The sequence below is a fragment of the Oratosquilla oratoria genome, chromosome 33 (assembly GCF_046742065.1).
Source record: "Oratosquilla oratoria isolate Oo_2021 chromosome 33, ASM4674206v1, whole genome shotgun sequence".
In the NCBI taxonomy this organism is placed as follows: Eukaryota; Metazoa; Arthropoda; class Malacostraca; order Stomatopoda; family Squillidae; genus Oratosquilla; species Oratosquilla oratoria.
The window spans coordinates 36,730,950-36,756,671 of record NC_134809.1 but is presented as its reverse complement, the minus strand read 5'-3'; the positions used below and the strand labels follow the sequence as shown (position 1 = coordinate 36,756,671).

The following is a 25,722-nucleotide window of genomic DNA, read 5'->3' as shown; positions in this document are numbered from 1 at the left end:
TAGAGGTTGTGTAGATCAGATATTTGTGGTAAGACAGATGTGTGAGAAAGCTATAGGAAAAGGTAAGGATGTTTTTGGGCTTTTATGGATTTGGAAAAGGCTTATGATAGGGTAGACAGGAAGGCACTGTGGGAGGTATTGCAGATATATGGAATAGGAGGAAAGCTTTTAGGAGCTGTCAAGAGTTTTTACGAGAGTAGTAGAACGTGTGTCAGGATTAGAAATGGAGAGAGTGAGTGGTTTGAGGTAAAGGTGGGACTTTGCCAGGGATGTGTTATACCCTGGCTGTTTAATTTGTTCATAGATGGGGTGGTGCTAGAGGTAAGTGCAAGGGTAATGGGCTGGGGACTGGAGATAATTAAAGAAAATGAAGAAAAGTGGGAGATAAGCCATTTGTTGTTTGCTGATGACACTATTTGTAGCAGGATCAGAAGAGAAATTGAGGAAGTTAGTATCAGAGTTTGGGAAGGTGTGCAAAAGAAGGAAGTTGAAGATAAATGTGGGTAAAAGTAAGGTGATGAGATGTACAAGGGGTGAAAGTGGCAGCAGACTGGAAGTATTAAGGGAGAGACAGGAGGAAGTGGATAGTTTTAGATACTCGGATGTGAATGTGGTGGGAAATGGAGGAGTGGATGTGGAGGTAGAATGTAGATTGAGAGAAGCAAGTAAATGCCTTGGGAGATTAAAAAGTGTAATGAGAAATAGACATTTGGGAATGGATACTAAGAGGAGATTGTATGAAGGAGTGATTGTGCCAACAGCACTGTATGGGACAGAAACATGGACCATAAGAGAGAATAGTAGGAGTTTGAATGTGCTTGAGATGAGGTGCCCGAGAAGTATGATGGAGGTTACTAGGCTGGATAGAGGGAGAAACGAGGAGATGAGGAGGAGAACAGGGGTGGAAAGGCAGTTGGGAGATAGGTTTGATGAAGAGTATTGAGATGGTTTGGACACATGGAAAGAATGAGTTAAGAAAGACTAGTAAAAGAGGTGTGGATGGCAGAGGTGGAAGTGAACATGAGGGGGCGACCAAGAATGAGATGGATGGATGGGGTAAAAGGGACATTGGGAAAGAGATGAATGTCAGTTGAGGAAGGAAAGAAGAGGACAAAAGATAGGGGTGAATGGCGAATGGTTGTGTATGGATGATGCATGAGGGGGAGTGGGTGGGGGATGGGGGTTGAGGAAGTATGTGCGAAAAATGAATTGAGGCAGCCCAAAGGGATTTCTCCCCATCTTCTCCATTTCTGCATGAGGGGACGGAGATGGGGGGGGTCGCTGATTTAACGAAGCGGCCTTGCTGTGGATGTGCTGTGTCTTGCGACACTGCTTCTGACCCAGGGTAGTGGGAGAAATGCAGGTATGACCCGTCATCCATGAGAAACCAAGATAAGAGGGAGGGAGTGGGGTGGATGGGAGTGGAGTATGTCAGGATGGAATGGGTTGGAGTGTATTTTATGCCTTTGTTTTTTGGCTTCCTCCCTTACAAGGGGAAAAAAGCCTTGGTATGTGTATGTATTATATATATGTGTATATATATATATATATATATATATATATATATATATATATATATATATATATATATATATATTGCAGAAAAAACCACTGGTAAATAAGGAACGTAGTCTGAACGTTTTCGTCTATTTAAGACATCATCAAGGGAATACAGTAAAGGAGATACAGACAGTATAAATAGAGAAATATTTTAGGGAACACGGAAAGATATGTCACACAAGCCTGAGAAAATTACCGTTGATATTGAATTCCTTAAATACTTAAGGAATTCAATATCAATGTAGTCTTTAAGAACAATAGTACTATTAGAAATATACATACATACATACATATACCAAGGCTTTTTCCCCCTTACAAGGGAGGTAGCCAAAAAGGAAAAGGCATAAAATCATTCCCACCCATTCCATCCCTGAATACACTCCACACCCCTCCACCCTCCCTCTTCCCTCCTATCTTAGCACCTCATGGATGACGGGTCATCCCTGCACCTTGTCCACTGCCCTGGGTCAGAAGCAGTGTCGCAAGACACAGCACATCCACAGCAAGGCCGCTTCATTAAATCGGCGACCCCCCCTCTCCGTCTCCCCATGCATAAAAGGAGAAGACAGGGAGAAATCCCTTCAGGCTGCATCAAATTTTGCTCACACATACCTCACCCCCCATCCCCCCGCCCATTCCACCTCATGCATCACAACATCATCCATATACAACCATTCTCCATTCACCCCTGTCTTCTGTCCTCTCCCGTCCTTCCTCAACAGACATTCCCCTCTTCCCTAAAGCCCCCTTCACCCCATCCATCCACCTCATCCTAGGACATCCCCTCATGTTCACTCCCTCCACATCTGCCTTCCACACCTCTTTTACTAGTCTTTCTTCACTCATTCTTTCCATGTGTCCAAACCATCCTAATACTCTTTCATCAACCCTATCTCCCAACTCCCTTTCCACCCCCGTTCTCCTCCTCACCTCCTCATTTTTCACTCTATCTAGTCTAGTAACCCCCATCATACTTCTCAGACACCTTATTTCAAACACATTCAAACTCCTTCTCTCTTCCTCTCTTATGTTCCATATTTCTGCCCCATACATTGCTGTTGGCACAATCACTCCTTCATACAGTCTCCTCTTAGCATCCATTCCCAAATGTCTATTCCTCATTACACTCTTCAATCCACCAAGGCATTTACTTGCTTCTCTCAATCTACATTCTACCTCCACCTTCACTCCATCCTTTACTGCCACAAGTATCTAAAACTATCCACTTCCTCCAGTCGCTCTCCCTTAATGCTCACTTCCAGTCTACTGCCACTTTCACCCCTTGTACATCTCATCACCCTACTTTTACCCACATTTATTTTTAGCTTTCTTCTATCACATACTCTCCCAAACTCTGTCACCAACTTCCTCAATCCCTCCTCCAATCCTGCCACAAGCTCAGTGTCGTCCGCAAACAACAGCTGGCTCACCTCCCACTTTTCTCCATTTTCTTTAACCATCTCCAATCTCTGACCCACTACCCTTGCATTTACCTCTCGCACTACCCCATCCATGTATAAGTTGAACAGCCAGGGCGACATAACGCATCCTTGACGAAGTCCCACCTTTACCTCAAACCACTCACTCTCTCCATTTCTAATCCTGACACAAGCTCTATTACTCTCGTAAAAACTCTTGACAGCTCCCAGAAGCTTTCCTCCTATCCCATATATCTGCATAACCTCCCACAGTGCCTTTCTGTCTACCCTATCGTAAGCCTTTTCCAGATCCATAAAAGCCCAAAACACATCCTTCCCCTTTCCTAATTAAAAATTCTCCACATAACACTGAAAGTTGCGTATACACCATTCCTTGTCTGCAGTGCCAATAATTTTACATCGGACAAACTGGTAAATATTTACAAACAAAAATAATCCAACATAAATACAGTGTGAGAAGTGGTCAAATGTCTAGTGGTATTTTCGTTCATGTGAGGGACCAAGATCATATAATTGACTGGAAAAATTCTAATAAGATAACCTCTTGTAATTCCTTTACTGAAAGGAACATAATTGAATCTAGCCATATAAAACAAACTTTTGACCAAAACATCAATCTAAGCTTGGGTATGTACAGGCTGGATAATTTTATTTCAAAGAAAATTGTTACATGTTTTCCTGCCCGGACATTTGGTCCATCTGTGACCTGAGGACTGTTGGTAATTTTCTCAGGCTTGTGTGACATATCTTTCTGTGTTCCCTAAAATATTTCTGTATATATATACTGTCTGTATCTCCTTTACTGTATTCCCTTGATGATGTCTTAAATAGATGAAAAAGTTTGGACTATGTTTCTTATTTACCAGTGTTTTTTTCTGCAAATTATATTCATATATATATATATATATATATTATATATATGTGTATATATATATATATATATATATATACATATATATATATAGTATATATATATGTATATATATATATATTTATATATATACATATATGTATATGTATATAAATATATGATATATATATATATATATAAGTGTATATATATATATATATATATACATACATACATATACCAAGGCTTTTTCCCCCTTCCAAGGGAGGTAGCCACAAAAGGAAAGGCATAAAAACACTCCCACCCATTTCATCCCTAAATACACTCCACACCCCTCCCACCCTTCCTCTCATCTGAGCACCTCCTGGATGACGGGTCATCCCTGAACCCTGCCCACCGCCCTGGGTCAGAAGCAGTGTCGCAAGACACAGTACATCCACAGCAAGGCCGCTTCATTTAATCGGCGACCCCCCCTCTCCGTCCCCCTTTGCATATAAGGAGAGGACGGGGAGAAATCCCTTCGGGCTGCGTCAAAATTTACTCACACATACTACCCCACCCCCCCGCCTATTCCTCCTCATGCAGTCACAACATCATCCATATACAACCATTCTCCACTCACCTCTGTCTTCCGTCCTCTCCCTTCCTTCCTCAACAGACATTCCCCTCTTCCCCAAAGCCCCCTTCACCCCATCCATCCACCTCATCCTAGGACGTCCCCTCATGTTCACTCCCTCCACATCTGCCTTCCATACCTCTTTTACTAGTCTTTCTTCACTCATTCTTTGTATATTGTATATATATATATACAAAAAATATATATATATATATATATATATATATATTATCAGCACATTCTTTAACCCAATGAAGGTTTACTTTGTTCAGTATGATTGTCTTGTATTAGCCTTAGTAAAACTGAAGTGCAGTGAAAATTAGATTACTATAGATCTACTTTAGCAGACCTAGTCTGTGAATTATTATGTAGTCTGGGGAACTGTAGTTTGTTTAGATTCAGTTTTTGTTTATAATATGTTTGCAGTTCTTACTTGTCCTCATGGTTTTGTGCTTTATGAATATCTTCATCTTTCCAGAGTAAACATTCAGGTGAAATCAGAACAGTAAGTGACATTAGAGTGGAGGAAGACGAAGGCTATTTCAATTCATATGCACATTTTGCCATTCACCATGAGATGTTGTCTGTAAGTAACAATATGATTTCCAGCTTTATGTTGTTAAGAACTTTTTATATTTCAGAGCCTTTGTTCATTCATTACATTTCTTTTTACCAATTGATTAGTTGTTATATGCAAAGTATGGTGGTTAGTCATAGCAGAGAAACAGCTTGATTACTTTTAATCCCATTACTCTCATCCCTTTCACTCTTTCCTACTGAAACCATGCAAAAATTACACTTTATATCTTTCTCAACAACACCACTAGTTTATCTCCTGTATACCATGCCCTGGAACAAGTTATTATTATAGTCTACAGTATGCATCCAAAGATTAGCTGCAAATGTAATCACTTACCTAAATTTTTGTGACAAAAATTAAGGTATAAGTCTTGTTGTTGTGAGAGCTATTGTATGTATACACCCACAGTATGTGCTGCTATTTAATGAGTAGTTCTGTTAAAATTATGCTCAGTTTTGGTATACATTTTTCTCAAAATTTACTTTTGTTTTGTATATTTATGGTATAAAATGGGAGGAAACCTGTGATACTGTGATGATTATGTCTGTATACAAGGCAGGTAAAACAAAAAATGACATTTGTGAAAATTGTGTCTTGCTACATTGCTTTTGACCCAGGCTGGGCAGGGGGTATGGGATGCCCCATTATACATAAAGAGCTAAGATGAAACAAATGAGTGTGGGATGGTTTAGGGGTGATGGAGGGTGTGCCTTGGCTGGCTACCCCCTTTATAGGGGGGAAGAAGTGTTTTGGCATGTAGATAGTGAAGTTACAGGCTTACAGACTAATTCAATGCAAAGGTGAGTGAGCATTTTTCTGATTTTGAAGAGGTTTGTATACCTATTTACAGAGCTCACTCTGGTAGGCCTTGTAAAACTTTATTTAGGACTACAGAAATTATCAAGAGAAGTTTATACAGGTCCAAAGCTTTCAGCATGGGAAGATAAGGATAGGAACCTCAGACTTTGCTACAAATACATCAGGATATTGGCTACCACAGTTGTACACCTTTGAGGAAGTCACTTCTTGTAACTCATAGGCAGCAAAGAAAGTTGATTTTGAAAAAAAAAAAAAGGTGCCTGGGATCTGCAGACATAGTGAGGTGCTTTGGAATAGTGGGGCAGTATTTGTAGTGAGTGGGAGCCATGATGGGAGTGTATTGACATTTTAGCAGTGACCAATTTGACCCAGGTTCCTTGAGAGCACAGTGAAACACCCAAACTTGCTAATGGTCTCGGGCTGTTTCTTGTATGGTGTTGGTAACCTTGTAGAATTACCCAAAAATGAAATGATGAACCAAAGGAATTATTTTGAACCACTGTGTAATCATTTACCTAGCTGCTTTGAGAGGTGTTCCTTAACATACTGCCAAAACTATTATACAGAGGCTAAAAAGCAGTTGTGTGGACTTTATTGAAGATGGGCCAAACAACTCTCCTGACATGAACCCCATGAAGAACTTGTGGGCTCTCATTGAAAGGGATATCAAATGCAAAGACACTTTCTCCCTCCCAGAGCTTGAAGCCTTCATGTAGGAAATGTTAACTAATTTTGATGCATTGGAGCTGGAAAACTTAGCTGACAGTTTTCCAAATTGTTTACAATAGATTATCAAGAATAAAGAAGACCATGAAATACCAAAAGGGGAAGTACTAATCATGGAATCTTACATACATACATACATACATATACCAAGGCTTTTTCCCCCTTACAAGGGAGGTAGCCAAAAAGGAAAAGGCATAAAATCATTCCCACCCATTCCATCCCTGAATACACTCCACACCCCTCCACCCTCCCTCTTATCTTAGCACCTCTTGGATGACGGGTCATCCCTGCACCTTGTCCACTGCCCTGGGTCAGAAGCAGTGTCGCAAGACACAGCACATCCACAGCAAGGCCACTTCATTAAATCGGCGACCCCCCTCTCCATCCCCCATGCATAAAAGGAGAAGACGGGGAGAAATCCCTTCGGGCTGCATCAAATTTTGCTCACACATACTACCTCACCCCCCATCCCCCCACCCATTCCACCTCATGCATCTTAAGCCAGTAGTATATACCAAACAGTATACTAAACTGGTGACTTGAATACAAACCATCCAATATGGCTGCTGGAGATGTTAGAGGACACAAAATTCCAGAACAACTACCAGACCTAAGCATTCAAAACTCCAGCAACCACACTACTAGATAATCCTTCTCCCAAACACAACCATTAGATTACCTCCCCAGACATCACTGTGCTCACCCTCCATGTCATCCACTGTCGTCATAATTCTTCATCACTTGGAAACTTGTGGTAAGAAACAAACCCATGTTCCTTAACATAGTAGTATCAGCCCAATTTTGTATGCATTGGCACACAGCAGTTTCTGTTACTCTGAAAATTAGAAACCTAACACACTGTGAATGAAGCCCAGTGCTAGATGAAACTCATGTAATATCAATATCTGACTCTTTAATGACTAATTGTACCCCCACGCCCTGAACCTATGGTCACCACTTCAGACCAGGCAAATCTTTTATGACATTGGGTTGCTTCTTGAACACACATCCTCTCTTTTTTGCTGTGGATTGTGATCACCAGCCTCCAAGGCCCAATGCTGTAAAGCATAAAGGTGTGCCTCAGCAAGTAGGTATAGGTAGATTTAGCCAGGTAAGCCTTCACTCATATACCTGCTGGAAGGCTGAGCAGCTTCACCCAACTGCTTCACCAACCAACCATACCACACCAGAGATACCACATACCCCAGCACTGGAGAGAACAGCAAATAAAGCACTACTTGTATAGCTTACTTGTGACTGTACTAAGGTATTTGATTAAAGGTATTTCAATATAGAATTATTTTACAAGCAGTTCAAGCCAATACCAATATAAAAGAATTAGTCAACAAATATAGACTGAGTCACCAATTAAAAATATAGTAATATACTAAGGATAACTCATAAAGCCATAAGGGGCTTGTTTCCATTAAGGTCCCTCAAGATACAAGATAACAAAAGTATACAAAAATGCAAGTAAGACACAAATATTGACTAAATTGAAGGACAAAAGTTGACAAAAAAGAAAAAAATATATTAAAACACATTTAGTAGTCAGTGGATGCAGGGATGACCCGTCATCCATGAGGAGCTGAGATAAGAGTGGTGGAGGGGATTGAAATGGGTGGGAATAGGTACGTACCTCTGACTTAGCTACCTCACTTATGAATATAAGGGGGAAAGAGTTAGTATATAGATAGATGAATATAGTTCCCTTGGCTGCTAGACAAATAAGCATCTAAAAGTAATTTCCTACAGGACACTTTGAATGACATATGATTTTATATGGTTTGCATTAATACATCATGCTTGTTCCATAAAAGTAAAGCTGTGAACTTGAAAGAACTTTTGCCCAAAACAGACGTAAAATGAGGTAATACATGTGCAATTTTGTGCATATGACAAGTAGTTAAAAAGTTCACTCTGTTTTCCACTGTAAACCAGTTAAGATAACTTTAATGGAATACTTCAGGATGTGTTCTAGGATTTAATTTGAGTACTACTCCAATCAGGTTGTTTTGACAGATTTGTAGCTTGTGTTTGAGGAGTTGAGATAGACATGGGTACCATGAACAACAACCATGATCAAAGTGACACTGTAGTAGTGCAGAGGCCAATAGTTTGGTGGTTTTTAACATTTAGAGAACTGGAGATTCTGTATCATACAGTAGAGCAGTGACATACTCAAATATCCCATGAATGTAGTTTAACCAAGGTTATAGGCTAATGCATGTTGGTGGGGTGCCTGAGCATATGTGTGTGTGTGTGCAGTGCAATTATTGCTATTTTGATATTATTGTAGTCATTTAATACTGTGTTGGAGTGTTCATTGTTATCATTTGGTTGAGAGCAGCCATATTGGATTTGTGTGGCTCAGTGAACAGACACCAGGTGTGTTGTTGAGCTACTATGTGGAGTGCTGGGTCTCCAATATAAAGGAAGTGGTGAATAAAGCAAGTTTAGTCTATCAATGGTAGTAGAGTGTAGTTATGTTCTCTTCTAAGTGCCCTCCTAAGTTTGATAATGAATCTGAATATGAAAATTGGAAAAAGGATATAAGCATATGGAGTGAGTTGATTTAACCACTTCACTCCGGTCCAAAATCTCGCGGGCAGCATTAGCTGCCAGATGTACGATGTTGCGTCATAATACTTGCACCATAGAAAATAGTCACCGCTTATATCGATCGTTCTCTCTTTCACCCGTGAATTTTGATAACCATAGAAAATGTGATGAAGCCAGTTTAGAGAGTATGTCAGTTACGCAGGGACAACTACAATAAATATAATCAAGACGCCGATATGGCAGCCTCGTGTATCCACTTGCTCCTCATGCCGCCTACGTAGGTGGCACCGTATGGAAGAGGTTAACTAAAGATAAGCAGGCATTAGCCATATACTTATCTTTAACTGGCCGAGCTAGAATGGCATCTTCTGAAATTGAATTATAGTTCTGAAGAGGGAAAATGGTGCAAAGAGCATAGACTTAATTTCTTAGGAAGGAATGACTGCCAGACTCTGTGATGGCTTTTATGCTTCTTGCTATTTGGCTGAGCATGAGACTCAAATTGTGATGTCATCGATCTCCGAAATCAACTGTACTAATAAGAAATCTACTTTAGAATGTGTCCATGGTCAGCAATTGAGTTTACACTCAACTCAGGAGTCAGATGTGGATATAGGTGCAGTGTGTCCCTTGGACATTAAGGCTGAGCCTGTCTTTTATGGCAATAATAAAGAGGTCTGTTGTGCCACCTATGGATAGCAACCACATAGATCATCACAGAGATATAGATTTCAAAGAAGGGGAAGAGGAGCTGTAATGTCAACACAAGTTGAATTGAGTGACCAAGGGACTAATTGAAGACTTGATCCTCTGGATTGTGATGGCCAAGTTTCACGATGTGTAATATATGATTGGTGTTACCATTGGGCTCGATATTGTCCGCATTTGTACGAGAATAATGAGGTGTCATTTAGGGGTATTGATAAACAAGATACTGGTGATGATATTGAGGAATACAAATTTGTTGGATATGCCAATGATGAAAATGTCAAGCAGACTAAGATTATGCGTTTGGCCAAGGAGTCTCAAAATTGTGGTATGTTGGATACCAGTTGTTTAACTACAGTTAGTGGTCAACAGTGGTTGGATAATTATTTGAACAACCTGTGCAATGAAGAGTTGGCCATGGTGAAAGAAGAAAGATCTAGCTGTACATTTCTGTTTGGAGATGGTGTAACCTATAGATCCATTAAGTGTGTAGTACTTCCATGTTGGATTAGAGGTGTGAGATTGGAGCTGTCAACCGATGTTGTTGAGTGTATTCTTCCACATCTGATTAGTAAGCAGTCAATGAAAAAAAGGGAAAATAGTTCTTGATATTGGTAAGGATTCAGTGAAGATTATGAATAGATGGGAGAAGTTGAAGGTATCACCGTTAGGTCACTACATGTTGCCACTGCTCTTGTGACTAGAACCAGGGATCCAGAATGTGTTGCTGGTTTCACCGAATAGCAGTAAAACTGCTTTAAAACTTCATCGTCAATTTGGCCATCTGGGTGTGGATGCTACGAAATGCTGAAATGTTGGAGAGGGACATGGAGAAACAGATTAGAAGCGTTACTGAAAACTGTGAAGTGTGTATAAAGTATAAACGCCCAAAACCTAGACCAGTTGTTAGTGTGCAGATGGCAGAGAATTTTAATGAAGTAATTGCAATGGGTTTGAAACAGGCATAGCAACATCAGTTTCTTATCATAGTAGATCATACTACAAGATATTGTGTGGCATCAGCCATTGCCAACAAGTCTGCTGAGACAGCGATTTGCAGGGTCTTCAGAAATTGGATTTCATTGTTTGGTGCTCCGAGGAAACTTCTCTCTGGCAATGGACTTGAATTTAATAATAGTGATATGAGAGAACTTGGCGATCTGTTTGGTGTTAAAATTTTAACCGCTGCTGCAGAACGTCTGTGAAGCAATAACACGTGAATGATTGAATGCTATAATTGGTGACACAGTGCCAAAAGTGTTTGAGGATATTAAGTGTGATATTGATGTAGCCTTGGCTTGGGCGCTGTCAGCCCATAATACATTGGTGATTGATTCTGGGTTTAGCCCAAACCAGTTAGTATTTGGTTTCAATCCTGCGGTGCTATCTGTCACCAGTAGCTCCTCACCTGCTCTAGAGTCAATTTCTGCCTCAGATAATGTGACAGGATTTTATGTCTGTTTGGTGGACTGTCATAGAAAAGGTGAAAGATAGAAGCCCTATAATTAAGGCAAGGGGTTTTGAGAAGGACACATCTGGCTTTAGGAAAGACTCCCCAGTTTGTTCTAAAGAGTCTATCCGATTGGTTCTGGTGATTGCTTCTGTGTTTGGTTGGGAGTGTCACAGCCTGGATTTGAAGTCAGCTTACCTTCAGGGCAACTACATAGAGTGAGATGTTTACTTGGATCCTCCTCCAGAATATTATGGTCAACTTTTGAGGCTAAAAAAGACTGTGTACTGTCTGTGTGTTGCAGTGAGAGTGTGGTACTTGTGTGTCAAAAGTCAGCTACTGTCTCTGTCAGCTGAGGTGTGTCCACTTGAACCATCCTTGTTTTCTTGGTATTATGATGGTGAACTTCATGGTATGATATATGTATATGTGGATAATTTTCTCTGGATAGGCACTGGGGTGTTCCTGAAGAAAGTTATTGATGTTCTTCAAGGAGAGTTCTGTATTGGGAGCAGGGCATCATCTACCTTCAAGTACATAGGTTTGGAAGTGGGCACTACAGTTGAAGATGTAATGGTTGGCCAGTATAGCTATGCCAGTCCGCTCACACCACCGAGTTTGGGATGTCGCAGGTCGGCAGTGGAAGTCCAGTGAGCTGTTGGACAATGAGAAGAAATAATTCAGTGCTCTGATTGGTCAACTGAGCTGGATAACCATACAAATGAGACCTAACATTGCCTTTGATGTGTGGGAACTGAGCGGACATTGTAAAAAGGCTACAGTGGCTGATGCTGTGAGACTCAATAAAATTATCAATCGAGTTGTGGGTGACCATTTTTGCCTGCTGTTTAGAAAGCTATCAGCTGTAGAGGATTGTATAATTGAATGCTTATCAGATGTTTCTTTTGGGAACTTTTCCGATGGTGGCTCCCAGGGAGGATTTGTGATTTTTCTCAAAGATGGGAAAGGAAGAAGATGCCTCATTTATTGGCAATCAAGGGTATTGCGTTGAGTGGTGAAATCTACATTGTCTGCTGAGACCCTGGCATTTGTTGAGTGTGCTGAGGCTGCTTGCTATGTTGGATGGATTATCAGGGACATTGTCAAATGCCAGACCTTAGCTGTACACTGCTTGGTTGACAACAAGAGTTTAGTGTAGGCTTTGAATTCTTCTCATAGTGTGGAGGATTGTCGTCTTCACATCAATATTGCACTGCTGAAGGATACGTTGTTGCTTGGTGAGATTAACTCTGTTTCTTGGGTCGGAACCTCTGAACAACTTGCTGACTACCTTACTAAGAAAGGGGCCTCGGCCCAGCATTTGTGAGCAGTCCTCTCTGGTCAGTAGGTTTCCTTGGCTTATAAATACTTTGAAAAAAAGAAAGTGAATAGACAGAGCATTGTTGGAGTGTTCATTATTGTCATTTGGCTGATTGCAGCCAAATTGGATTTGTATGGTTCAGTGAATAGACACCAGGTGGCAGTGTTGTTGAGCTACTATGTGGAGTGCTGGGTTTCCAGTATTAAGGAAGAGGTGAATGGAGCAAGTTTGGTCTATCACTATGCATGTCTGGCATTGGTGAACATTTGACTACTATATTATCATGTCATGCTAATAAATTGCTAAAATAGCCTTTAAAATTAAAAAGAGCCTTAGGAACACACAGTTTAACAAAGTTTGTTTATATCAGTGATCACCAAATGACCTCACTACCTATTAGTTCCACATTTCACCACTGTAAAGTGTTCTGTTGTTGGAAAGGTCTGTTCAGATAAGCCCCCATACAGAACACTTCTCATAACACTAGACATTAGTAAAGCTTTCAATGCTATCCCCTGTCACAATTTTGCAAACAAAATATATGACACAAAGATGCACAATAGTACCAAAAGATGGCTGGCCAATTGTCTGGCTGGTAGAAATGCTCATGTGTCACATAATGGCCAATCATTGCACACCAGAAACTTTAAGAATGGAGTACCACAGGACTCATTCAATACCCACACTCTATACATGCTTGATGTACCCACACCTGACACCTCAGAAATACAAATCTTGTCTTATTCAGGCATAAGTACATGCACACACTGCAATGCAAACAAAGCTGCAGAAATACTACAACCATACCTCAATACACTCAATAAAAAAAAAGTTCACCACAAATAGAATCAAAGTAGCCATATCCAAATCTACAGCTGCACTTCTCACCAATTGGACAGCAGAACACAAGTACATACCACACCTCTATATCAACAACACTCTCATACCACACATACACCCAAGATTCTTGGTGTAACATCCATGTCATTCAAAAAACACATAACATAAGAATGAAGGAGACTGCAAGAGATCATAGGGCCTTCACTAGGCAGTTCCATGTCCATTACCACCTGTCATCCCCATCCAAAAAGTTGTCTAATTCTTAAAACAACCAATAGTTTTGGTGCTCACTACATGGTTATTAAGTATATTCCATTTGTTGATTACCCTATTAGTAAACCAGATCTTGCCTATTTTCTTCCAAGATCTAAATTTGTCAAATTTGAATCCATTACTGTGAGTCCTACCCTGTTGTTTTAATATGATGACCTTGTTTGCATCACCCTTGTTAAAGCCTTTGATCCACTTGAACATCTTAATTAGATCACCCTGCATTCTGCATCTTTACAGATAGTGTAACTTTAGGTACCTAAGCCTCTCTTCATAGGATGAATTTCTGAGCCCATATATCATTTTGTTCATTCTCCTCTGTACTGATTCTAGTGAATTGATGTCCATTCTGTAGGACAGAGACCAAAACTGTACAGCATAGTCAAGGATGGGTCTAAGACCAGATAGAGTTTGATATACCTCTATACTTCTATTCATAACCATCCTAACAATGAAACTGAGTGTTCTGTTAGTTTATTTCTGGTGCTAATGCACTGTTTCTTGGATTTAAGGTCAGGACTCACTAGAACTCCCAAGTCTCTCTTGCACTCAGTTTTCTCTTAAAATGTGTTACCTAAGCTATACAGTATCTGCTTTTGGGGTTGTTTAGTCCTAAGTTTAACATGCTATATTTTGAGATATTGAAGTCCATTTACGATTTCACTGACTATGTGAACAATTTGTTAAGATCTTCCTGTAGAATCTTGGCATCTTCTGACTTAATTAAGCATCCTTTTTTAGTGTCATCTGCAAAGTTATTAACATCAATCCCATTGTCTAAGTCATATACATAATGAACAATAAGTGTACCAAAACTGAGCCCTGGGGAACTCCACTAGAAACACTCCGCCATTTGGATTTTACACAATTTATGACAACCTGCTGTTTTCTGTCACTGATCCAAGCTCTAATCCATTCAAACCCTTTTCCTCTTATGCCATGGGCTTTGACCTTATTTAGTAATATCTGGTGGGGTACCTTGTCGAACGCTTTGCTAAAGCCAAGGTAAATAACTTCATAACTATCATTGTTATCTGAATCCTTGTATATTTTAGTGTAAAAAGATACAAGATTAGTCACACATGATTTACCCTTGGAGAAACCATGCTGCGAGTCACAAAACAAATTATATCTCTTGATGTAATCTCTGATTCTATCAGCTATTATTGATTCAAACATGTTACCTATTACTATTGTCAAATTGGTAGGCATGTAGTTGCATGTAGATGATTTATCTCCCATTTGAGAACAGAAACAGTGTTTGCCTGCTGACTTGTTGAATATTTCTGTTAACTGGTCACAGATTTCAAATTTACACTCTTTAAGCACTTGGAAAAATTTCATCTGGACCTGGGGATTTTGTAACTTTAAGTTTTTCAATCTGTTTGACTATTTCTACCTAATGCTGATATAATGATAGTCTACTTTCTTCATTCCCACTGAAAATTGGATTGTAGTCAGGTATCATACCTAACCTCTCCTTTGTAAACATCACAAACATAAAGACTAAATACACACCTGGACTTTATGTGCTTAAATCAAATGTAGGAACAACATTTGGACAAAAAAGAAACGAATATGACAATATACAAAGTATATACTTGGCAATGAAATATGCGAGCCCCACATGGACCCCTAATCTCACTACGGCACACCACAACACCCTTCAGACTACAAAGCCCTAAAGACATTTACAGGCGGCACAAACACAACACCTACAGACTATTTATGTCATGAAACAAAAGTCTTCAAAGTGAAGGATCTCCTTGACATGAGAGGCACGCAAACACTTGCTGCAGTCTCCACAAACACACACCCACTACACTACATAGCAAAACACCCACACATGCCAAGAAACATCAAAACAACACTGTAGTGCTTATGTCACACAAATACATTCTTCCTCTACAACCACCAGACACCAGCCTCCATCAACAAACTGAAAAACAATACATTGCTGCCTGCCAGATCCCCTTATCCTCTGAATCCTCTCTCCTCTGAAAGGACAGAGTGCACCTGGCCAGACTTCGGTGTGACCCAGTCCAACCCTTCCAAGCTGCTAGAAGAGGCTGGATGGATGGCCACATCACAAATAACTATCTGGATGCAACACTTCACCCTACAACACATTATTGAAGACTGCATTGTACACAATCATGCACACCAACAATACAATATACTCTCAATAAAGAATTTTTTGGAAAACTCTATTCCAGCTGTGGGAGATGGGACTGCTTAGACAGGCTAGGGAATGACAAGAACAACAACAAAAATTTGCATGCTAGGGTTTAAGTCATATGTTTAAATGTAAAATATTGTAAATTATTTAGTTTTAATAGTAGTGGTATAATAACATATTAATTTCTTTGTGGGATTCACACAATTGTTTTATAAATTCTACTTTGCCTACAGGATAAAGTAAGAACTGAATCTTATCGTGATGCCCTAATGAAGAATTCTGAAGCTTTAGCTGGGAAGAACGTACTTGATTTGGGCTGTGGAACGTCCATTCTGTGCATGTTTGCTGCAAAAGCAGGAGCTGCTTCTGTGACAGGAGTGGACATGTCTGAAGTGGTTTATCATGCAATGGACATTGTGAAGTATGTTGTTATATTGTTTATTTTTTCTTTGAAATGTTGGTTCTATATTACTATTAACTTGTTTCAGTACTTGGAATCAAAGCCAAGGAAAGGCTAGTGAAATATGGAGGAAGGAAAGAAACAGTAGAACAAAGGAAGTATACAAAAGAGCTAGAAATTACTTCCGAAGAATCTGTATAGAGGAGGGAAATAATTTTGAAAAGGGGTATTGAACATAAATGCAAAGATGAACCAAAACTGCTTTACATGTATATCAATGATACATACATACATACATACATACACACATACATATATACACACATATATAGACAACAAAACAGTATGTGCTAACACTATACAAGATTTTAAGATAAAACTTGATGCGGAGAGATACAAAGACGGGTCACCACGAGCAAAGCTCCCCTCCCGTATATTATAACTAGGTAAATACAACTAGGTAAAATACATACATACATACATACATACATACATACATACATACATACATACATACATACATACATACATATACCAAGGGCTTTTTCCCCCATACAAGGGAGGTAGCCAAAGTCAAAGGCAAAATCCATTCTTACCCATTTCATCCTCACATGCTCCACTACCATTACCACCCCTTCCTCCCTCTTTTCTTGGCTTCTCCTGGATGACAGGTCATCCCTGCATCTTGCCCACTGCCCTGGGTCAGAAGTAATGCAGCAAGATGCAGTGCATCCACAGCAAGGCCACTTCATTTAATTGGCGACCTCCCCTCTCCATCCCCTCATGCAGAAAAGAGAAGACAGGGAGAAATCCCTTTGGGCTGCATCAAAATATCATTCACACAAACTAGCTAAAAGTAAAAACTACAAAAATCTAGGGATAAAAAAGGAATTGAGTGATGAGGAAAAAGAAAAGAAAAAAACACTCAAGGAGGAAGCTAAGGAAAAAAACAGAAAAAGAAAAAAAAAACAGAAAAAGAAAGGAAGGATTTTTTTTTTAGAGTAATGGACTTGAAACTGAGGAAATGGTACATAAGAGAAAAGGAAATGCAGGAGAAAGAAGAAAATGAAGAAAAGGAACAAAATTAAAGATATCATATACCAGTATAGATGGATTGATATCAGGATTAGATGAATTGAATGACTATCTAGAACAAGAAAAACCAGATATAATGGGGATTGTGGAGACAAAATTGAAAGGATCATTACCACCAAATAGTGTAGGACAAGGAGTTTATAACTGTTGGTACAGGAATAGAGAAACAAAGCAGGGTGGAGTGATGTTATTAACCAAGAAAGGCCTAAATGTGACAAAAATTACAGAAGGAGAGAACAGTGTAGAATTGATTATGATAAGAGTTGAGGATAGTGATACGAAAAATAGAAAATATGCAGTGATTAATGTACCATCCAAAACTTGTGCATGGAATGAAAGTGAACACTCTAAAATGCTGAAAGACACAAGAAATCCACTAAATTAAATACTAAAGAAAGAAGGAAATCTGGTAATTATGGGTGATTTTAACTCGTAAGAAATATGTTGGGAAGAGATGACTGTGAAAAAGGAAGAAGATCACTGGGGAAACATATTACTGGAAATGACCATTGATTTCACATTGACGCAATGGGTCAAGGAAAACACCAGATATATAAATAACAATGAACCCTCAAGATTGGATTTGATATTCACTTCATTTTGTCTCCACAATTCCCATTATATCTGGTTTTTCTTCTGACAGGTAATCATTTAGTTCATTTAATCTTGAGATCAAATTGTCTATATAAGTATAAGTTACCTTTAATTTTTTTCCTTCTCAATTTGATTCTCTATTACTTTTTTTTTTTTTTTTTTTAATATACCATTTTCTCAGCCTCATGTCTGATACTCTTCAATAGAACTTTTTCTTTTCAGTCTCCATTTTTTTCTCATTTTTTTCTTAGGATCACCTCTTAATGTCTTCTCTTTTTCCTCATCATTCATTTTTTTGTATCCATATACTTTCCATAAACTTTCCTGCTATTGCTAATACTTCTGCTACCATTTGTAACCTTAATTGAATATTGTCTCATTTTATGCACTTCTATTTCCTTTTCTATTTCTTGCTCTTCATCATGTACTGCTTTCAGAATATTTTTTTGCCATTTCCTTCTCTTCTTTTTCTTTGAAGTACCTAACTAGGTCATGTTTTTTCTTTATACCATGTACCAGGAGGTGCTAAGATAAGAGGGAGGGTGGAGGGGTGTGGAGTGTATTCAGGGATGGAATGGGTGGAAATGATTTTATGCCTTTTCCTTTTTGGCTACCTCCCTTGTAAGGGGGAAAAAAGCCTTGGTATATGTATGTATGTATGTATATAATACTATGCACTTTTATTTTGTCTACTGTAATCCAATTTTTCATTCTCTTTGATTACTTGAATAACTGTGTCTGGTATTCTGCATTTGTTGTTGGATAATTTATTTGAAAACTATCTCTTGGCTTTCTTGGTCCTTTTTCCATTCTTTTCTGATTTTCTGTAAGTCTTCCTCTCCTATGTTTCATTCAACCTTTTCAGTCACTGCCTTAAATTGTTTATTCACCTCTTTTTTTCAGGTCACACTATTTGTGGTATTTTTGTTTTTATTCTTTCGTTTTCACTTTTTACTTTTATTTATTATATATATTTTTTTCAATTTACTTACCTCGTTATTTGTTGACACATTTTCTTTCGTTAAGTCTCACATTTCTTTGTTGATTATGTTGTACTCATTCTTTAAGCGCATGATTTCTTTCTTTTGATCCATAATCTCTTGATTCCATGAAATCTTCCAAGATCTCATCTTTTCTATGTCTGTGATTCTGCTCAGTCTTCTGTTGTATTTATTAAATCCAGAAAAAGTTTCATCTTCATACCTTAAAACACCCAATGGTGTTATGATGTTTGTGTCACGCTCCGGTATTGTCCCAGTAGGGGTCTCTGCTCTTCCAATGTTTACATTGTGTTCAACTCCATCGCTAATTTCTAGTCTGTTTCCATTCCCTTCCATTTTTTTCAATACTCTCTATTTCCTCCATATTAAACCATCTCCGGCATCCCCAAATATTCCCCTTTCCATTTAATATAAACTAGGTTTCCTGTTATATTTATGGTTGAGAAGTTCCGATATTTCTCAGGAGCTCTAGTTGAGACATCTTTACACTGTGACGATCAATGTGTGTGCAGTTGTTTATATGTTGTGTCAGTTGTAGTGATTTGATAAGATTGGGAATATTAATCTGTAATGCAATTTTGTTTTACATTCTGTATATTCTTTTCTATGTATATATATTTTTTTTCAGAGAAAATGAGCTAGATAAGATCATCACAATAAGAAAAGGGAAAATGGAAGACCTAGAATTTGAACACAACTTTGACTTCATTGTGTCAGAGTGGATGGGATATTTCTTACTCTTTGAAGGAATGTTAGATTCAGTCCTGTATGCTAGAGATAAACATTTGAATGCAGGAGGAATGCTGCTACCCAATAGATGTACCATGCATATGGTTGGATTAGAAGACTTAGGTAAGTTCACACATTTTTATTACTACTCATGAACAGAGTTTGTTTTTATTTTATACCCAATATTAGTGTATTGACTGCTTGGTGACATGCTTTCAGTGCATTAGGGTCTGTTGATAGGGTGCCTCTATGACGAGAACCATACATTTGTCTATATTAAAGTAAGTTCTTTACTCATAAAGGAATGATGACATACTTTTTTACTAGTATTGTCCTTCTATTATACTGTTCCCTTGAACTTATTCTTTACCACTTCCATGACTCAACCTCATTTTAGTCTGATCCTGTGGTAGGAAGAGAAAAATGCTGCAACAATGTTCCCATATATGTCCTAAGGTGATGATGAGGAGTTAGTGACAGGAAGTGTGCAGCTGTGACTGAAGCTGTCACCTTTGGCTAATTCATTTGGACTGTTGGGGCAGGTAACAGTCACTACAGGTAATCAAAGAGAAATGCATGGTTCAAACCCACAACAAAGTAGATGCAAGACCATAATGCTTCCAATTACACCACCAATGCACATGTTTGTCATAGAAGGCAACTAAAAAGGTGATAGGGCTAGGGATCTCCTGCTTTGCATCTTTTACTGCAAAAAGTGAAGGCATAAGAGGGTCTGGGAGGAGGACTCCAGTGAGACTCCTAGTGATTGGTGTCATTAACCTCTTTAATATAAGTCAAATTCTTGCGGTCAGCATCAATTGCCTGATGTGTGATGATTCGATGATGCACCACAATATTTATTATAAAATATAAAGTTATATCTATATTACTTGTTTCCTTTCACTCTGAATATCAATACATACATATACAAATATCAAAGGCTTTTTCCCTCCAACAAGGGAGGTAACCAAAAAACAAAGGCATAAAATCCACTCTCACCCATTCCATCCCCACTTATTCCACTCCCATTCACCCCCCTCCCTCTCTCTTATCTTAGCTGCCTCTGGATGATGGGTCATCACTGCATTTTGCCTATTGCCCTGGGTCAGAAACAGTATTGCGAGACACAGCACATCCACAGTAAGGTCATTTCATTAAATCTGCGACCCCCCTCTCCATACCCTTATGCAGAAAGAGACAATACTGGGAGAAATCCCTTTAGGTTGCATCAAATTATTTTTTCACACATACTCATTCACCCCCCCATCCCCCACCCACTTCCTTTCATGCATCACAGCATTGTCCATACACAAACATTATCCATTCACCCCTATCTTCTATTTTCTCCCATCCTTCCACAACATTCTCCTCTTTCTCATTCATTGCTCATTGTTTCCATGTGTTCAATCCATTCCAATACTCTTTCATCAATCCTATCTCCCAACTCCCTTTCCACCCCCATTCTTCTTCTCACCTCCTTGTTTCTCACTCTATCCAGCCTAGTGACCTGCTTTATACTTCTCAGGCAATCATCTCAAACACATTCAATCTACTATCTTCTTTTCTTATGTTCCATGTTTCTTCCCTATACAGTGCTGTTGGCACAATCCCTCCATACAATCTCCTCTTAGCATCCATTCCCAAATGTCTATGTCTCATTACACTTTTTAATCCCCCTAGGCTTACTTGCTTCTCTCAATCTACATTCTACCTCCACCTCTACTCCTCCCTTTCCTGCCACATTTGCACCCAAGTATCTAAAACTATCCATTTCCTCCAGTCTCTCCCTTAATACTTACCTCCAGTCTTCCGCCACTTTCTCCCTTCGCACATCTCATCACCTTAATTTTACCCACATTTATCATCAACTTCCTTCTTTCACACACCTTTCCAAACAGTCACTAACTTCCTCAATCCCTCCTCTGATCCTCCTACAAGCAGTGTCATCAGCAAACAATGACAGGCGTATCTCCCACTTTTCTCCATTTTCTTTAATCACCTCCAGTCCCTGACCCATTACACTTGGATTTACCTCTCACACCACCCCATCCATGTATATATATTTATATATACTGTATATACATATATATATATGTATATATATATATTTATATATATATATATATATATATATGTATATAAATATATATATGTATAAACATAAAAATATATATATACTATATATATATATATATATATATATATATGTATATGTATATGTATATGGGAGAGTGAGTGGAGGAAGTGGATAGTTTTAGATACTTGGGTGCAAATGTGGCAGGAAAAGGTGGAGTGAAGGTGGAGGTAGAATGTAGATTGAGAGAAGCGAGTAAATGCCTTGGTGGATTGAAGAGTGTAATGAGGAATAGACATTTGGGAATGGATGATAAGAGGAGACTGTATGAAGGAGTGATTGTGCCAGAAACATGGAACATAAGAGAGGAAGAGAGAAGGAGTTTGAATGTGTTTGAGATGAGGTGTCTGAGAAGTATAATGGGTGTTACTAGGCAAGATAGAGTGAGAAATGAGGAGGTGAGGAGGAGAACAGGGGTGGAAAGGGAGCTGGGAGATAGGGTTGATGAAAGAGTATTGGGATGGTTTGGACACATGGAAAGAATGAGTGAAGAAAGACTAGTAAAAGAAGTATGGAAGGCAGATGTGGAGGGAGTGAACATGAAGGGATGTCCTAGGATGAGGTGGATGGATGGGGTGAAGGGGGCTTTGGGGAAGAGGGGAATGTCTGTTGAGGAAGGACGGGAGAGAACAGAAGACAGGGGTGAATGGAGAATGGTTGTATATGGATGATGTTGTGATGCATGAGCTGGAATGGGTGGGGGGATGGGGGTGAGGGAATGTGTGTGAGAAAATTTTGATGCAGCCCGAAGGGGTTTCTCCCTGTCTTCTCTTTTTCTGCAAGAGGGGACGAAGAGAGGGGGTTGCCATTTTAATGAAGGGGCCTTGCTGTGGATGTGCTATGTCTTGTGACACTGTTTCTGACCCAGGGCAGTGGACAAGATGCAGGGATGACCCGTCATCCAGGATGTGCTAAAATAAGAGGGAGGGTGGAGGGGTGTGGAATGTATTTCAGGGATAGAATGGGTGGGAATGATTTTATGCCTTTTCCTTTTTGGCTACCTCCCTTGTAAGGGGGAAAAAGCCTTGGTATATGTATGTATCTTACAACTCCCTTTCCACCTGTTCTCCTCCTCGCCTCCTCATTTCTCACTCTAGCCTAGTAACCCCCATCATACTTTTCAGACACCTCATCTCAAACATATTTAAACTCCTCTCTTCCTCTCTCATGTTCCATGTGTCTGCCCCATATCGTGCTGTTGGCACAGTCACTCCTTCGTACAATCTCCTCTTAGCATCCATTCCCAAATGTCTGTTTCTCATTAAACTTTTTAATCCCCCAAGGCATGTCCTTTCTTCTCTCAATCTACATTCCACCTCCACCCCCACTCCACCTTTTCCTGCCACATTTGCACCCAAGTATCTAAACCTATCCACTTCCTCCAGTCGCTCTCCCTTAATGCTCACTTCCAGTCTGCTGCAACTTTCATCCCTTGAACATCTCATCACCTTACATTTACCCACATTTATCTTCAGCTTTCTTCTATCACATACTCTTCCAAACTCTGTCACCAACTTCCTCAATCCCTCCTCCGATCCTGCTACAAGTGCAGTGTCGTCTGCAAACAACAGCTGGCTAACCTTCCACTTTTCTCCACTTTCTTTAACCATCTCCAATCCCTGACCCACTACCCTTGCATTTACCTCTCTCACTACCCAATCCATGTACACACACACATATACCAAAGGCTCTTTCCCCTTTATAAGAGAGGTAGCCAAAAAACAATGACATAAAAACCACTCTCGCCCATTCCATCCCATCACACTCCACTCCCCTCAACCCTCTTCCCTCCATCTTTTCTTGGCACCTCCTGTCATCCCTACATCTTGCCCACCGCCCTGGGTCAGAAGCAGTGTCGCAAGACACAGTACATCCACAGCAAGGGCACTTCATTAAAATCGGCGAAAAAAAAAAAAAACCCTCCATCCCCTCATGCAGAAAAAGAGAAGACAGCGAGAAATCCCTTCGGGCTGCATTAAATATTTCTCATACATACTACCTCACCCCCCATCGGCAAATTGCATTTATTATTCCGAACTATGTATTATTGTCATTATTTGCACTTCATGTACTGTATATTGATTCATTGCCAAATAAAGTCTATATCTATCTATCTATCTAACAGATGGATTATCTCCCACTTTTCTCCATTTTCTTGAATCATCTCTAGTCCCTGACCCACCACCCTTGCATTTACCTCTCGCACCACCCCATCCATGTATAAGTTGAACAGCCAGGGCGACATAAAACATCCCTGACGAAGTCCCACCTTTACCTCGAACCACTTACTCTCTCCATTTCTAATCCTGTCACATGCTCTACTAATCTTGTAAAAACTCTTGACAGCTCCTAAAAGCTTTCCTCCTATCCCATATATCTGCAATACCTCCCACAGTGCCTTCCTGTCTACCCTGTCATAGAGACATAATTCAACAAAATGATCTAGAAAAAAAGGATAAGTATTGTACAAACAATAACTTATTGATATAGAAAAAGAAGTTTGAGTTATAAGCATAAGTGTGATAAAAATACTGTTACTGCAAAGATAAAACAAAAATGTTCACCTTCTGTCAGCAATATAGATGAAAAAAAGCATACAGGTACTCCTCGTTTAACAATCTACTCGGTTAACGACAACTCGGAGTAACGACGGGCTTTATGACATTCGTTTAACGTAAATCTCCCGAAGTTACGACATCGTGTACGATAATTAAGTTGGCTGAGGCAAATTTGTATGATGTTATAAATGAACTTGTACGGTGGATATTAGCTGTGAGATAAAGTGTTCTGAAGCTTAGGTCTACATTACCATCTCTTCGCAAGCATGCTGCAAGGGCTGCAGTGAAACAAGTTGTGTGGTTTGGGGGTTTATTGATCGGTAGGTTATGCGTACAGAGGGGACACGTCTAGTGCCCAAGGAATCTACAGAGCAACTGCCTGTGGGCGAAGGCATTGGGCGCCGTAGGCGCGCATACATACAAGGGGGCTTTGTATAAAGTATGAAAGGGGTCCTTGTAATGGGAGGCGTCTGCGAGTTGGGCACGCAGTACACCACCCTTGCACTAGTTCACATAGTCCTATGCCCAGTACACTATACCACCTTGCAGAGGCGACGCGGGGGGCAAGAACGCCCGCGAGCCGAGGCGAGGGGCGAGGGGCAGGGGGGTCCGCGCGCGAGGGGAGGTCTCGGCGGTGGCGGAGGCGTCGGGGGGCGGTGCCACCGGACGGAGGTGGCGCCGATTGCGCCACCAGATTCTACCACTCGATAGGCGAAGTTCGTAGTCCCTGGACCTGCCGCGGCCCATGATCACGCCGACTTTGTCCCACCGCAGGGACTAGCGCTCCTGAATCAGCACGAGCTGACCGACGACCAGGGCAGGGAGGGGCCGGGCGTGCTCGTCGTATCGCCGGGTCGTCTGGGCGGCGTAGGTCGCGGCCTTGCGATCGCATTCTTCTGAGTGAGCCTACCATTCGGGCGAGAAGGATTTCGGGTGGGCCGGGACGCATGTCCGGAGGGGGCGCCCGAAGAGGACCTGGGCAGGTGAGCGGCCGGCCAGAGACGGGGTGTTCCGTAGTTCGAGGAGACCGCGGTCGAACTCCTCGCAGTCGATGTTGCCGTTGGGCGCGGTCTTAAGGATGAGGTGCTTAGCTGCCTTGACTGCAGCTTCGGCGTGTCCATTAGACTGGGGGTAGTTCGGGGAGGTGACCGAATGGTGGACGCCCCAGCGTTCCGTGAAACGGTTGAACTCAGCGCTGGTAAATGGAGGGCCACCATCGGTGCGAAGGCGGAGGGGAACGCCAACCTCCCGGAAGTAGCAGCAGAACTTCCGGATGACTCGGGTAGCCGTC

The 25,722-nt window shown here is 40.4% G+C and overlaps 1 protein-coding gene across 3 annotated transcripts in view; it reads left to right on the top strand.

Annotated features, from left to right (window-relative positions):
• LOC143017833 (protein arginine N-methyltransferase 1-like) overlaps positions 1-25,722 on the top strand; it is a 62,017-nt gene that overhangs the window by 14,505 nt on the left and 21,790 nt on the right. For all 3 annotated transcript variants that reach the window (XM_076172768.1, XM_076172769.1, XM_076172770.1), the window contains exons 4-6: positions 4,944-5,051; positions 16,154-16,341; positions 19,639-19,862. In XM_076172768.1, coding sequence (XP_076028883.1) covers positions 4,944-5,051; positions 16,154-16,341; positions 19,639-19,862 — 520 coding nt within the window. The remainder of the gene's footprint in view (positions 1-4,943; positions 5,052-16,153; positions 16,342-19,638; positions 19,863-25,722) is intronic.